The 14,179-nt window shown below is 32.8% G+C and overlaps 1 protein-coding gene across 5 annotated transcripts; it reads right to left on the bottom strand.

The window, feature by feature from the left end:
- Positions 1-9,766: 9,766 nt before the first annotated feature.
- LOC143607442 (zinc finger CCCH domain-containing protein 46-like) lies at positions 9,767-13,935 on the bottom strand. 5 transcript variants are annotated; one of them, XM_077082900.1, is made up of 9 exons: positions 12,803-13,930; positions 11,851-12,030; positions 11,584-11,763; positions 11,400-11,494; positions 11,073-11,306; positions 10,913-10,997; positions 10,684-10,829; positions 10,466-10,534; positions 9,768-10,131 (listed from the first exon to the last, which is right to left on the bottom strand). In XM_077082900.1, the coding sequence occupies exons 1-8, from the start codon at positions 13,582-13,584 to the stop codon at positions 10,518-10,520; spliced, it is 1,719 nt and encodes a 572-aa protein (XP_076939015.1). In that variant the 5' UTR covers positions 13,585-13,930; the 3' UTR covers positions 9,768-10,131; positions 10,466-10,517. The 5 variants fall into 5 exon arrangements, with proteins under 5 accessions (XP_076939005.1, XP_076939015.1, XP_076939026.1 ...); XM_077082911.1 differs by having other exon boundaries at positions 9,769-10,131; positions 10,684-10,823; positions 12,803-13,928; XM_077082907.1 differs by having other exon boundaries at positions 9,770-10,131; positions 10,466-10,531; positions 12,803-13,924.
- Positions 13,936-14,179: the final 244 nt, after the last annotated feature.

Below are 14,179 nucleotides of genomic sequence, written 5' to 3'. Positions count from 1 at the left end.
CAACAAGTTGCGCCGCAACCCCCTTTTAAATAGCAATTATTCGGTTAACATCTGTAGTCACTTTGTTAACATAAAATATTTAAGTAGTAGCTCCCTTAGTGGTAACTCCTGTTAGGAACAAAGTGGCGCAGCGGATCTAACAACTAACAAACAAAACACACAATATCACGTAGAATATAGAAAATAATAGCGACAAACAACACAAGAATTTTACGTGATCGGTCCCGGTGGGGGACCTACATTCATAAGCTGCAACTAGGTTGTTTCATTAACAAGGTGCAAATATTACAATTTAAACAAGGTATAAATAGAGACAAAACTAGGATTAGCAGCTTACTAAACAAGAAACATTAAAGGGTCCAAGCCCTTATTCTCCTTGTCACCAATTTGATCCCAAGCCCAAATTTGACTCAAAGCCTTCGCAAATCTACATAATACTGATGGTACTTTGATTAATAGTAACTCAGTTATTATTGATCGTCTAAGTTACAAATTAATTATGCATGGTAGGGTCACAAATCACAATTATTTAAACTCTAAGTTGTGGTTGAACACAATAGTAGAAATTGCTGAAAGATGGCCAGTTTCTATTAATAAAACGAGTCAAACGCTAGCTTAAATTGAATATTACGAGCTGATTAAGTTCATCTTGTATTTTAACTTCGTTGAGTCGAAGTTGGCTTTAACTCGACTCAAACTCGCTTATCAAAGCTATAACATCATTAAGACAACTACACTTGTGGAATAACAAAAGACAAGATACCATGAAAATATAAATAAACTTTGAAATCTATTAAACTTAACAATTAGATAACTATAAGGGACTGTTTGTTTACATCTGAATAGAACCATTCAGATGTAAATATCTGATCCATTCAGACTTCAAACTGTTTGGTTTCAAACAGAATAACATCTGAATGGTTAAAATTAGGTCTTAATCATTCAGATTTATTGTTGTTGCTGAATGGGACAGAGACTCATTCAGATCGAAATGAACCAAACAGCCCCTGAAACCCTTATTTGACTGGCTACTTGCTGGATTTTTCACCTAGGATCATGTTAGACACCCGTCTCGTAGTTGCTTGATTTTTAAAAAAGTTATATATATTTCAAGTCTTTGATTTGACTCATGAGTTCACTTAATAAGCAAATAAATTTAGTGTTATATAAGAGAACATAAGAGAAACAAAGTTTAGTTTTTACTATTTATACATAATGTATGAAAACTTATATTTGTAAAAAAGTTATATATATTTCATAAGTTCAGAAGTTTACCATTGAAAAAGTTGTTGATCACATCCTCCATGACTTCTAAACTCCTAGCCAAAAACATTACAAGTATACATAAAACATACGTACAAGTTCAATAAATTTTATAAAAGATTAAAAAGCACCTTTCAATTGAAAAATATATAGAAACAAACCTGTTGATCTTCTTCAGAGAGTGGTGCTTTCTTTGATTCTGACCGGTCAAACGTGAGTTTTCACTTACCTTACATCTACAAGCAAGTAACCCTTAAATAGAGGAAGGTAGAAATGTGAGAGAATAAATTCTTTTTACTAGATTATCATGTGAACATATGGATTTTTACTGAATAGTATATTTCTGTTATCAATAAATCATATAATTTAAATTACAATGCACATTATGTTATATCAAATAATCAGCAATTGTTAGTATAACAAAATATGATAGTATTTGTAATTGCAATATTAATTTGTGTGGAATTTATAAAAATTGGCACCTTTAATCAAAATTAAGGATCAGAAAATTTAAACATCTCTGTCTCTACCCATATAATATACGAGTTACGGACATCTTAAATTTTAAAAGGCATCTAACTTGTTATCATAAGTACTACACCTTTTGCATGAATTTTTGAATTTTAAGGGCTAAATTTGTTTTTTCATTAACATATCTTACGTAACAATTGGTTTGGTTTTTTTAAAAAAATTAACCAATATTTACATTTTAAGCTATTATCTTTCTCCACATATTTCTCAAATCTATTTATGTTTACTATTTTCTTTATATTTTCAGGTATACTATGTGCTTTAAAAAATTCAAACACATCGTTGATATGTTATTATTTTGATTTACGTTTTGATATAAATTTTATTTAAAACCGATGCTCGGATTATAAAGTACAAGCCATAGATACTTCTATTTACAAGTCTTTAAAACATAAAAAGGTTGCAACTTAAATTTATATAATTTTAGCAGTTTTTTCCTCTTAAATTCGATTACATGTTACATATTCACAAGTTAATTTATGAACCAACATAAACCACTTTAGTGTTACAATTTGGCATCGATGTCGCGTCACGCGCGCAATCTAGCTAGTTTTTTCCTCTTAAATTCGATTACATGTTACATATTCACAAGTTGATTTATGAACCAACATAAAAACCACTTTAGTGTTACAATTTGGCGTCGTTATCCGCTTATCGCATCATGCGCGCAATCTAGCTACTAATATATATAAATATTAAAGTTTTTATATTAAGGCCAACTGATTAAAGTTATCACCCACTGTAGGGGTATGATACTAAACCCGGCTTACGACCTTAATTTATTATGTTTGGCTTGTTTTATTATATGGGCTAATACAATATTATTGGGCTGAGGGGGTTTTGTGGAGGTAACCCTAACTGGGCTAGGCCCATTAGGGTACCATGATGGTGGCCTTGAGGCTCCCTATATAAGGAGGTCTCCACCTCCTTATTAAAGGTTGGTTGTTCTCAATAAGAGCCACCACCATAACCATTTTTGTGTCTGTAAACAAGAGATCCTTGAGATTTCTTAGCAGTCACCTCCACACCCCCAAAAACCATTGCAGATCTTAAGCTACCGGAGAAGAAGATCGAGTCGTGGTTCGTTCATCTCGAAGACCGGGGAACATCGTCATGGATCAGGTCAGATTCATTTCATGTTTCTACACCCACAAACATATCCTAGTTATTCATTTAAAAAAGATACCAGTTTAAATTTATATATGTCGACATATAAGCAAAGACAATTTTTTAACATACTTTGGATGCAATTTGCATGTGGTAGAAGATTTTTTTTATGTCGTATTTCTTTTAATTTTTATCGTTTGAAAAGTTTGAATTCAAGACCTCTCAAACCCTCTTAATCCAATGTGTTTATAGACTTTATCTTTGATAATAGACCACTATAATGTTTTTAATTAACAAATTAATGACCTCGATAAAACAAAACTAAAAATGTAACGATGGCGTATCCCTAAAACGTATTTTACACACTATAAAGTATGTTTTATATTGTACTTTTATAATACAAATTACATCAATTCTTAACTTTTGAATGTGGATTTATCCATATTTCAAGTGTTGTAGTCCTGACACATTTTCTACCCCGGTTTTACAACTATATGCGCCTTTAATTGATTAGAAACACGAAAAACATGTTTAGAAGTTTATAAAAAAAATCCCTACAAGTTCAAGATGAGTTGTATCGCTTGTGGTGCACAACGTCACATCCTAAGTAACTAGGGTCCAAAACGCCTAATAATGTTTGTCACGTCACATTTCTCTATCCCGATTTTACATGCATCTATAATGGATTAGATACGCCAAAAGATGTTTAGAATTTAATAAAAAAAATTCCCTATGAGTTCAAGATGAGTTGTGTCACATATTCACGTGTGATACACTATCTATCAAAACTAGGGTCAAAAACACCTGATAGAAAGATTCTACGTGTGAATTGATGAGGTGATGGAATGAATTGCCTTTTGTAGACAATAAAACTAAAAGCTATGGAGTTGAAAAGGAACTGGTGTTTTACCATTGATAAGAAACTGGTGTTATGCTCACGTGCATGCAAGTTGTACGGTTTCATCCCAGGTAAAGCAAGGTTTTACTTTTAATTATTTGAGAATAAAAATGTAATTATTTACGTTGGTGAGTTGAACATTATGATGTAAATTTTTAAGCATATTATGGGGTGAACGGGTTTGGGTCATAAAACAGGTTTGCACGTTAATGACCCGACTAAAATAGTTATGACATGCACAATATGTTTATCGTATCGTTTTGAATAGGTCAATACGTTGACACGTTTATGACCTGTTGTATCAAAACGACGTAATTTTATAATTATTTATTTAAATATATTTTAAATGAATATGGATAATAGTTTTTGGTGACTTATATTTTAATAAACTTCTAAACATATTTATTATTGTGTCTTATATCTTCTTGAATGTGTTAAACATATGATGTTGTTCGTGTTTTTAAACCGCTTATTATTTAATAGTGTTAAACATGCCGTGTAAGTGTGTACCAGCTTATTATGCATGTGTTTATTAAGTAGTCATGTTAAATGTGTCGTGTCCTATTGATCAACCCGTTTAACCGAACACTAATGTTACATATGCTCTATTTACGTTTGCATCTTAGGATCATATATATAATTACTGAATATGCATAATAGGGTCACAATTATTTATGCTCAAAGTTGTTTCCTCCGAACACAATTGTAGAAAGATGGCTAGTTTATACCAATTGAAACAGGTAGCCATGTTAGCCCAAAAGAATTTCTGAAGGCCCTTATACATAGAAACTGGATTTCTGTTTGTTGTGGGCAGTTGGGCGCGGCCTGCTGCCTAGTTAACGATACCCCCCATCATGGGCTAACACTCCCCCCCCCCCCCCCCCAACCGAATTCAATGTTTTTGGAAATTAAAATAATCTTGAACGCACTTCACACTAGGTATGACAATGAAACCCGATAGGAAAACCCGAAACCCGACATAAATAGGACGGGTAATACCCGACCCATTAGGGTTTGGGACGGATTTGGGATTAGTTTTGAATTTTTTCGTGGGTTAAGGACGGGTTTGGGATTTCTAATATACCCGATTACCCGACCCAGTTACCCTATAACATAAACCCATTTTATCCGATTATATTCCCGATATAGCTTATTATATTATATATATAGGGTTGAGTTATAATAAGAAAATTAGTTTTCCTAGGAAGGATATGAAATAATCTTGTCCATTCATTTGAGAATTGAATGGTTGAAATTAGATTAGAGAGATCATCAAGTGTAAAACAAGGGTAAGGGCATATAGGGATAACACATTTGTTGACTTTCTCTCTCCACATGCAAGGCACATGTCAAATTCCTCCATAATTTTAAAACGTCCATAACTTTTTTATACGACATTTGTTTTTCAAAACAATTTCACCATAAAAACGAGTGTTTTTTTATCTTTTATATGAGTACCATATTGTTTTATAAAAATAATAAAAAAATCGTGGGTTTTTACAAGGTGTGTTTTATCATAATTGTGTTATACAATTGTGTTTTATTTTTTCATAGTGTTTTTTACATTGTGTTATTTAATTGTGTTTTCATTGTGTTTTTGTCATTGTGTTTTTATTTTCATAGTGTTTTTTTTCATTGTGTCTTTTTTGTCATTGTGTTTTTATTTTCATAGTGTTTTTTCCATTGTGTTTTTTACATTGTGTTTTTCATAGTGTTTTATTTTCCGGCGAAATTTTCGAAAACTTTTCCGGCAAGGTGGTGGCGGTGGGTGGCGGTGGGCAGTGGTAGTTGTAGGAGATGAGTGAAAATTTAAGTGTAATTAAATGTGTTTTAATTAAGTGGGTTTTTGAAATTAAATTATGGGTTTCAATATTAAGGTAGTAGACTAAAATACTCTCCTTCCTAGCCTTCTTAGGAAAACCAAACTTCTTATTTGATCCTTTCTCTCTCTATATATATACTATATTCCAAATATATTATTTGTCGGAACTTGTTTATGTCAATTATTTGAGACATTTTATATTTATCGTAATCATCTTTGTAATCGATTAGTTATATTTTGTCAAAACCCGGTAGAAACCTAGCGGGTTTTGAGCAAGGTATACCCGACGGGTATTTTATCAAAACCCGATAAGAAACTCGAAACCTGATAGGAAAACCCGAAACCCGACGGGTAATTACCTGATTAAAACCCGACGGGTTTGGGACAGACTTTCATAACCGGGTATGGGTTTGGGAATACCCAAACCCGACCCATTGCCATCCCTACTTCACACCTCCTAACAATTGATAATTTCGGACTCGAAATCACAAGCCGACGAACTTGAGGGACCAATATTGATAAATAGGTCATAGTTTATCCTAATTACAATATGTTTCCTAATTGTTTTGTAACTAAAATAGGTAATATATTGGCAAGCAAGTTAAGTTGGTCTATATAAACTGAGTTATAGTTAGACATTAGATAACACATTGGATGCAACCAAGTAATGGTTCATCAAGGGTCAAACAGAGTTAGGTTTGTCAAGAAGAGTGAAACCGAGTTAGGGTTTGAGTATTTGTAATCAATTTTTTGAGTTATATTTTCTGATTAATATAAACGAGAGTTAGTTGTTTACTTCGTGTTTGATTATCGATCGGGACTTGACTAACTTATATAAATGTTTATTCGCATTTCTATTTAATTTTAAATGAATAAATCAAACTAACTAAAATGACTTGATAACATTAAAATTAATAACATCTACTTGTCTCGTTCATGTAACTCTACATGCACTATAGAATGATTCCAACCTCCAATAATCGTGGACTATTGAAAAACCACATCCAGATATGAGAAATATGTATGGTGTAATTATGTATGTATCACGAACCAAAAGTTCATGTGAGACAATAACATTAAATGTGAGATATAAACTTTAAAAATATAGAAACTAAAGTTAGATGCATTCTAGAAAACTTCTGGACTTCTGGTTTATCTTTTAAGAAATATAATGTGGCACAAGAATTATGATCCTATCACGTTGTAACCTGGTTAGTTACTTTCAGATAATGAAATAGGTTTTGACGGTATAGACTGAAAACTAGTTAGATTCACCCATTTGAACTGGGCCATTAAATCGACGGTATAGACGGGGCCGACCCACCCAGCTTTTTCGCTCAGTAGTGTAATTTTTCCGAGAAAAAAAAAGTTATATGTATTGAGTCAGGCTCATCCAAATTATTGTTCAAGATCCTCCGACCCACTTATATTATTTGTTCAAGACCTGCCACCTCGGGTGATTTAATTTACATGTCTTTTAGTTGATTTGGGGAGGGGAGATTAGGTCTAAAAGATGTGTGATTTGGGTAATTGAGTTGGTACTTAGGTCTAAAAAATGTGTGATTAGGTCAATAGGTTGTCTATTTATTTTTTAATGACTTAATAGTTTTTAAATTACAAAACTTATATTTTCTTTTGTGTCATTGGTAGCAAATAATTTAGAGGTTGTCTGTTAAAAATCTGAAGGTATCACTCATGTTTCTATGTATAATTGTACATTAACCTTTTTCTTGGCTATCAACTAATCACTACTTAACAAATTTGTAATAAATATTTAAAATAGAGTTTAACACATATTTAAAACAAGACTAGACATGTAAAAAGGTCCGGTCATTCGTCCACTATTTGAGATCCACTTACTATTACCTTGGATTAAACGGAACCTAATTTAGAACTTGTTTGATAAACAAACTCAAGCTCAAACTTCATATATCAAGATTTAATATAATAAGTTTCACCAATATAAGTAATAAATATACATGCAAATTACAACTATAGACGTATAGAATAATACTTATGTATAATAATTAATAAATAATAAACACGCTTTTACACCCTAATAAGCCGCAAATCTTACAAATCAGAATCCACTGGATGACTCTTAAAAACCTTTTAGGATGTCTTAGCACTTTGTAATCATTTTATACTTGGCTTTAACTTTTACAAAACTCTAAACTATTATAGTCGCCTAAAAAGTATTATTTTATAATTTAAAATCATTCTTTTTTTCTTTGTATATCTATAGATAAAATGTTTTGTTTAACGTGTACATGTTTAACATTAAAAATGAAAACAGAATTACTAAAGAAGGACATGACATAGATTTGTGGAGTAAAAAAATGTCTTGAAGGCATAAAATATGGAAAATAAGCATTAATAATAGACTATTGATGTTACAACATGACCAGATTTTATTATATGCAAAAGTATTCAATAAAAAGAAAGACATTGATGTAACCACATGCCTACATCTAAATTTAATATTCTCATACTTTATCTCAATTTACATATATGATCCTTGTCATGCCAAAATTAAGAATACGGTCCTCGTAGTTTTAACATTATCACATATTTTTACTTAAATTATGATATGCTAAACTTACCATCATAAGTATTAAAAAAAAATTTAACTATTATCATTATTGCATTCTCTTGATCTCATTCACTTTAATATTTGCTACATAAAATCATCCTAAAGCTCCTTCGCTTTCGGATTTGGTACACATTGCCGTCTACAATCCATACATTGAGTATCTCATCTCCCATGCCAACACCACCACTATTGGTTTCTAGACATTCATGTGAATTTGATTCGGTTTGATTTCCGACATCCCCTAATAATCTATTTGTGTATAACTTAGTCGTTTAACAAACTACAAGGACCATTTTGTAAATTACAAATGACTTTATGTTTGTGTGGCTTATTATTATATTCTGCTGGATTAACATTAACCTATCAAATTGAAAACAACACACAATCATGTAAGGACATAAAACATAAATGCATGGAAGGAATTAGGTCTCAAAATCATGAACATTTGATAAAAGTATTATTCTAATTTCTCATTTGTCAATTACAGTGTTGTACCATATATATAAACAATGTCATTGGAAACCCATCCTTCAATAGGGTCTCAAAGTCTCTAAAAGCAACAATTTTACTTACCAACTTATGCAATAAAGTCTCTAAAATGGACAATAAAATTGTTTGGTTTAGAAAAGCTAAACTAATATTGTATAGCATGCACCGTCGGACCTAGGGTTCAAGTTCCAAACCATTAAAACCGGCACCACCTAAACCAAAAAGCGAACCAACCGTTTGAATCTCAAAACCGGCCGAATCACCTAGCTTCAAACGCTTTGGTGTGTTTCATCGGTTTATAAACAACCATGTTCCGAAACCAAAAGGTTATTCTATAAGCAAATCAAAGACTAAATCTAAAGGTACAAGTATTATTGCATACCATACAGGTACTATAACATTATTGCTTTTAAAAGGACATGTACCATCAAGCCATAAAAACAAAAGGCCAAACACACACAGTAACAATAATATGTGCATGAAGCAAGGAAATAATGAAAGTGAAAGGTGTGTGGTACTCTACCATTGAAAGATTGAAAATGGGTTGTCAGTAACCCATGTGACATGGTGGACCTTAAAACAAGCCATAAAATAAGACAAAAAGACTCCTAAAAGTATCCTTTAAATCAAAATCCCCTTCATCCCACCTACTTTATAGACAACAAACCACTCCAATGTACAACTCACAATGCACAAAGTACAACTCACCAAAGCATGTCCAAACATGCAAATAACCTAATTAGTAATTACCCAAAGTGGACAAGCCAAAATTCCATCAAAACCTTATTTAACCAAAAAAGCCTAAACCATATGAAAATATTATCAACATGACTTCATAGGTTAAGTCAAATCTAAAGAAACACTTAAAAAGGTATAAAAATATGACAAAGATCACAGCTTTACTCCAAGAATTCAAGATTCAATCATACCTCAATTGCGTTTTAGCCTTTAGAAAATAGAATATACCCAATCTGAACACAAACATTCACACACACCAACTAATACACATGCAGCTTGTAAGCTATGCATTATAAGTTTGTACCAAATAAGTAGAAATGAAATGATCATATATAATGATGCAAGTGAGTAAAAGAAAGTTGCTAACCACTACTACCCTTTTTCTTTTGATTTGTTATATGCATGGTTCAATGAGTGTATGGTGGTGGGGGTGGGGGTGGGGGTGGGGGGGGGGGTCCAGCACACAAGGGTACAAAAGTTAACAAACAAAGAAACCCTACTGTCATAAAATCAGTTCATCTATCCTTGCTTTTCTTTTATGTATTGCATATTATGTATAGTTGTAAGTAGTATGGGGAGGTAGGTATTGAAGATAACAATAGTCTTGAAGTCTTTCCTAATAATAATATTCCTTGTTTTTCTTTTTGTTGTTGATGATAGTTTTCTCCTTAAGTATATCCTGCTCCTACACCTGCATCAAACAAACAAACAAAATTTAAACTTAGCATCAATTGTCATAATCAAGATTTAAGATCTTGACCGCGTATTGGCTAAAGACTCAAACTTTCTTCAACTTTGTGCGAATTTTTTTAACGCTTGACAAGAAAATATTCAAGATTAAAGATCTTAACCGCATATTGGTTGAAAGACTCGAACTTTCATCAAGTTTATTAAACAATTGACAAGAAAATATTCAAGATTCAAGATCGTGACCGTGTATTGGCTTGAAAGACTTGAACTTTCATCAAGTTTAGATGTTTTTATTCAAAATATGACCAAAAAAATATTTGAAATATTCTTACCAAGCAAAGTAAAAATTGTGATCCAAGATCCCTTGTTGAAAAGCCGAAAATCACCTACATTTCAATGGCTTCTTGCACAAAAAAGAAAGGCAAATATTAAAAAAGAATTTTGGCACTAACCATTGTTTTTATTAGAAGATTAATTACAAAGATGATCAAAAGTTACAAACTTTTTCACTAAAAGTAAATATCTAAAGAATATATGTGTTTGGATTTATACCTTGGCATTTGGAAGTAACATTAATAGGAATTGCAGCAGAATAATCGGCTTCGGGCGTATCATTTGAGAAACTAGTTTGATCTGTGGTGGTTGACTTTTTAGGGGAAGCAAACAAGTTATCCGGAAGTGCATACTCAAAGCTGCAACTTAAACAATAAATACACACAATTATAACACAACACAAATTATAATATTTAAGAAACTTGCATCTTTATGAAAAGTTCAAAACCTTTCTTTCTTAGGAGTTTCATTCTGATCAGAGCTTTCTTCCTTTGCTTCTGGTAGAAAAATGGGATCAGATTTATCATTCAGTGCTGCGTCACATGCGATAGATTGGTTGTTATTAGTAATAAATATAAAAATATGATACAAATAATATTCAAAACTACCTCCAGCCACAAGTTCTTCATTGTTGAAATCCATCGGAAACACAAGATTCTGGTTCAATTGAGTTGGCGAGTTAATAGCAGCGCCTAGAGATAAACTCCTTTGAAACATATGATTTTTCACATCATTTAACTGCAAATTCATTAACCGTCGGTCTTGAAATTCAATCGCTTGGTGTAATTCACGTTCCTCTAACTTTCTTCTCAACATCATGTCATGATTAAACATTCTAGCACCTGCAAACAGAAATAGTTGGGAGATCAAACACTTATATAAATAGCATAGTTTTAGAAGCTAAATGTTGGACTCGGATTGAAACTTTTGCTCACCGAATGGTATATGATCAAATGGTTCAGCTGATTCGAGTGCAGTTGGACTCAAACAACCAGAAAAATCGCCTCTTTCCATCTGTTGTAGATGCTTCCTACATAACATATTCATATTATTGTTTATAATAACAATGTATGACTAAAAATCAAAATATAATAAAGCAAGACAGCAAAAGAGCCATACTTGTCAGGTATTTTTCCCTTTTCTTTATACGGTTTAACAAGCACCCGTGAATCGCATACAAAGTGAGGGTTTCCTTTAGCAAGAATTGCTTTCACGGTCTCCGGGAGCATAAACGTAACAAAACCAAACATGCGTTTTTGCTGATACGGGATCCTCACGTCTTGAACCGGACCGAACATACTAAAACATTAAAACAAACATTTCATTATTCAAACAAAATAATTAAATCAATGTCAAATATGAACATTGCATGTTAGAACCAGTTACCTGAAGTAATTTGAAACATCTTCTTCTTTAAAAGTACTATCAGCTGGAAACGTCAAGTAAATTTGTCGAGAACTCGAATTCGAGCCCCCAAAACCCATCGGCCCGAAATCATTTCGGTCGGGTCGGCATCGACCAAATTTGTGAAATTCGTCTCCGAGCATCATTGCAGCTGTTGGTGATCTAGAAATTCAAAAACAACACCAAGTTATATTCCTTCATTGATAATATATTTTTGAAGTTTTACAAAATGGGAAGATGGAGAAAAGGAATAATCATGTTTTCTCCAACAACAAAAAATACTATGATGAAAAAGAAGAACATCATATTTATTCCTCAATTATATGTCATTATTTGTGCTTTTAAAAGATATTTTTTTAGTTCTTCCTGTAGTATTTCTATTTCTTCAAACTTACCCAAAAAAAAAAAAAAAAAAGAGGATCTTTACCTGTGTTTTACTGTAATTGATCTAAAAATGCATAATGAACACCAAGTTATAATTTTTTTACTGAACATATTCTTAAACTTTTATAGATGAAGCTGCTGGGAAATTGGAGAAAGGGAATAATCATGTTCCAAAAACATAAAACACAAGTAAAGATTCCATTTTTTCCCCTTTTTCCAAGCAAATTCAACAAGAATAACCAAAAATCATCCTTTGTAAACCAAAACAATAACCCAAGATTCCCACACATGAGTTGAAGAATAATCAATAAAGCTCAGTTTTTTTGGCATAATAATAATAATGAAAAATAAATAAATCTTTATCCAAGCAAATTCAACAAAAAATAATCCTTTTTAAATTAAACCACAAATAATAACATATACAATTCAAGAATAAACATCATGTTACTCTTTTTCAACAAACTTAAAAAAAAATTCCACACATGAGTTAAAGAATAATAATCAATAAAGTTCGCATTTTTTTAAATAATAATAAAAAAAAACTTTGCACCTTGGATTCTCGTTAAGAAAGTTCATGCACCTATTGAAATGAAAAGGATGGTTAACACCTCCACCACCACCACCCATGGCTGCAATCCTCTGCTGCTGCATAGCTTTAATCCTCATCAAATCTTCAAAAGCTTCAATCTTTCCACTTGGTGAAGAACAAGAACTTGAACCACTCAGCCCCAACTCATCTCCAAACCCATGTGAAAACTTACAACCAGTCCCATTCTTACAAAACCCCCTTGCATAATACATGCAGGGCGATGACGTCATCTTATACCCACCAACCCCCCCGCTGACGTCATCCTCATAAGCATCGTTCACCGAACAGCTTCTCCGGTGGTGGTGTAAATGCTGCTGCTGCTGCTGCTGCACCTCATCATTCTGATCATTACCCATATTATTATTAATATTATTATTATTGGTATGATAATCGTCGTAAAATGACCCACCACCGGAAACGACGGCGGAGTACGGCGGGCGGTGGTGGTCGGAGAACGAGCCGGGTAACGACCAGGGAGAACTTGGTGAGGGTGGGATAATAATATGAGGTGGGTTTCTTGGGGCAAAAGAAGTTGCAGATGAGGTGTTCGACGAAATGTCTAAGAAAGCTTTTGCTTGTTTAATAACCGAAACAAGAAGGTTTTCAGGGCCAAAAGCAAGTCGTATCATCTCATTATCACCTTGATCTTGAATAAGTATGTACCCCATGATTTTGGAAGCGTTATCTGGATCCAATTTCTGGATTCTTGACATCACCATTTTAGTAGCTTCAACTGTATCCATTGTATGAATAATGATATTAAAACTGAATAATAATCCAAGAAACAAGAAACCCAGTAGTCAGAGTGAGAAACTAAAACAAACCCACCATTTATTTTGCTCTCTCTCTCTAGAAAAAGGTTTGATTTTTTAGAGAGAGAAAGTGAGGTTAAAAAGCTATAGATATAGATATAAAGATATATAGAGAGAGAGTATAGAGAAAGAAGCGGAGAAAAATATGTTTGGAACGGTTTGAGAGAGTTGATTTAGGGATGGATTAATGATAAGAGTGTGGGTACAAGTGTTGATGCATAAGGTACAAGTGGTTAATGCATAGTTGATGCTTGGCTGTAACCCACATAGAGATTGTAAGTTGTATGGGTCAAAGAGTTGGTTTGTTTACAAGCAGAGGCTTTGGGTTTTGGAGCTTTGAGGAAGATGAGGTTTTGGGGGGTGGGGGTGGGGGTGGGAGTGGGGGTGGGGGGGGGGTGTTAGGGTTAAAGGGAGTGGGTATCAGGTGTATAACATTTTCTTTTAAGTAATTATCAAAATTATTAAACATAGTAATAATATATTAACTTTTTCTATATTAGTAATGTATTAGTAATATATCAGTAAT

This window comes from Bidens hawaiensis, unplaced genomic scaffold, assembly GCF_021521415.1.
Source record: "Bidens hawaiensis isolate Kalapana, Puna unplaced genomic scaffold, B.hawaiensis_p1.1 tig00002123_1, whole genome shotgun sequence".
In the NCBI taxonomy this organism is placed as follows: Eukaryota; Viridiplantae; Streptophyta; class Magnoliopsida; order Asterales; family Asteraceae; genus Bidens; species Bidens hawaiensis.
This window is presented reverse-complemented; position numbering and strand designations above follow the sequence as displayed.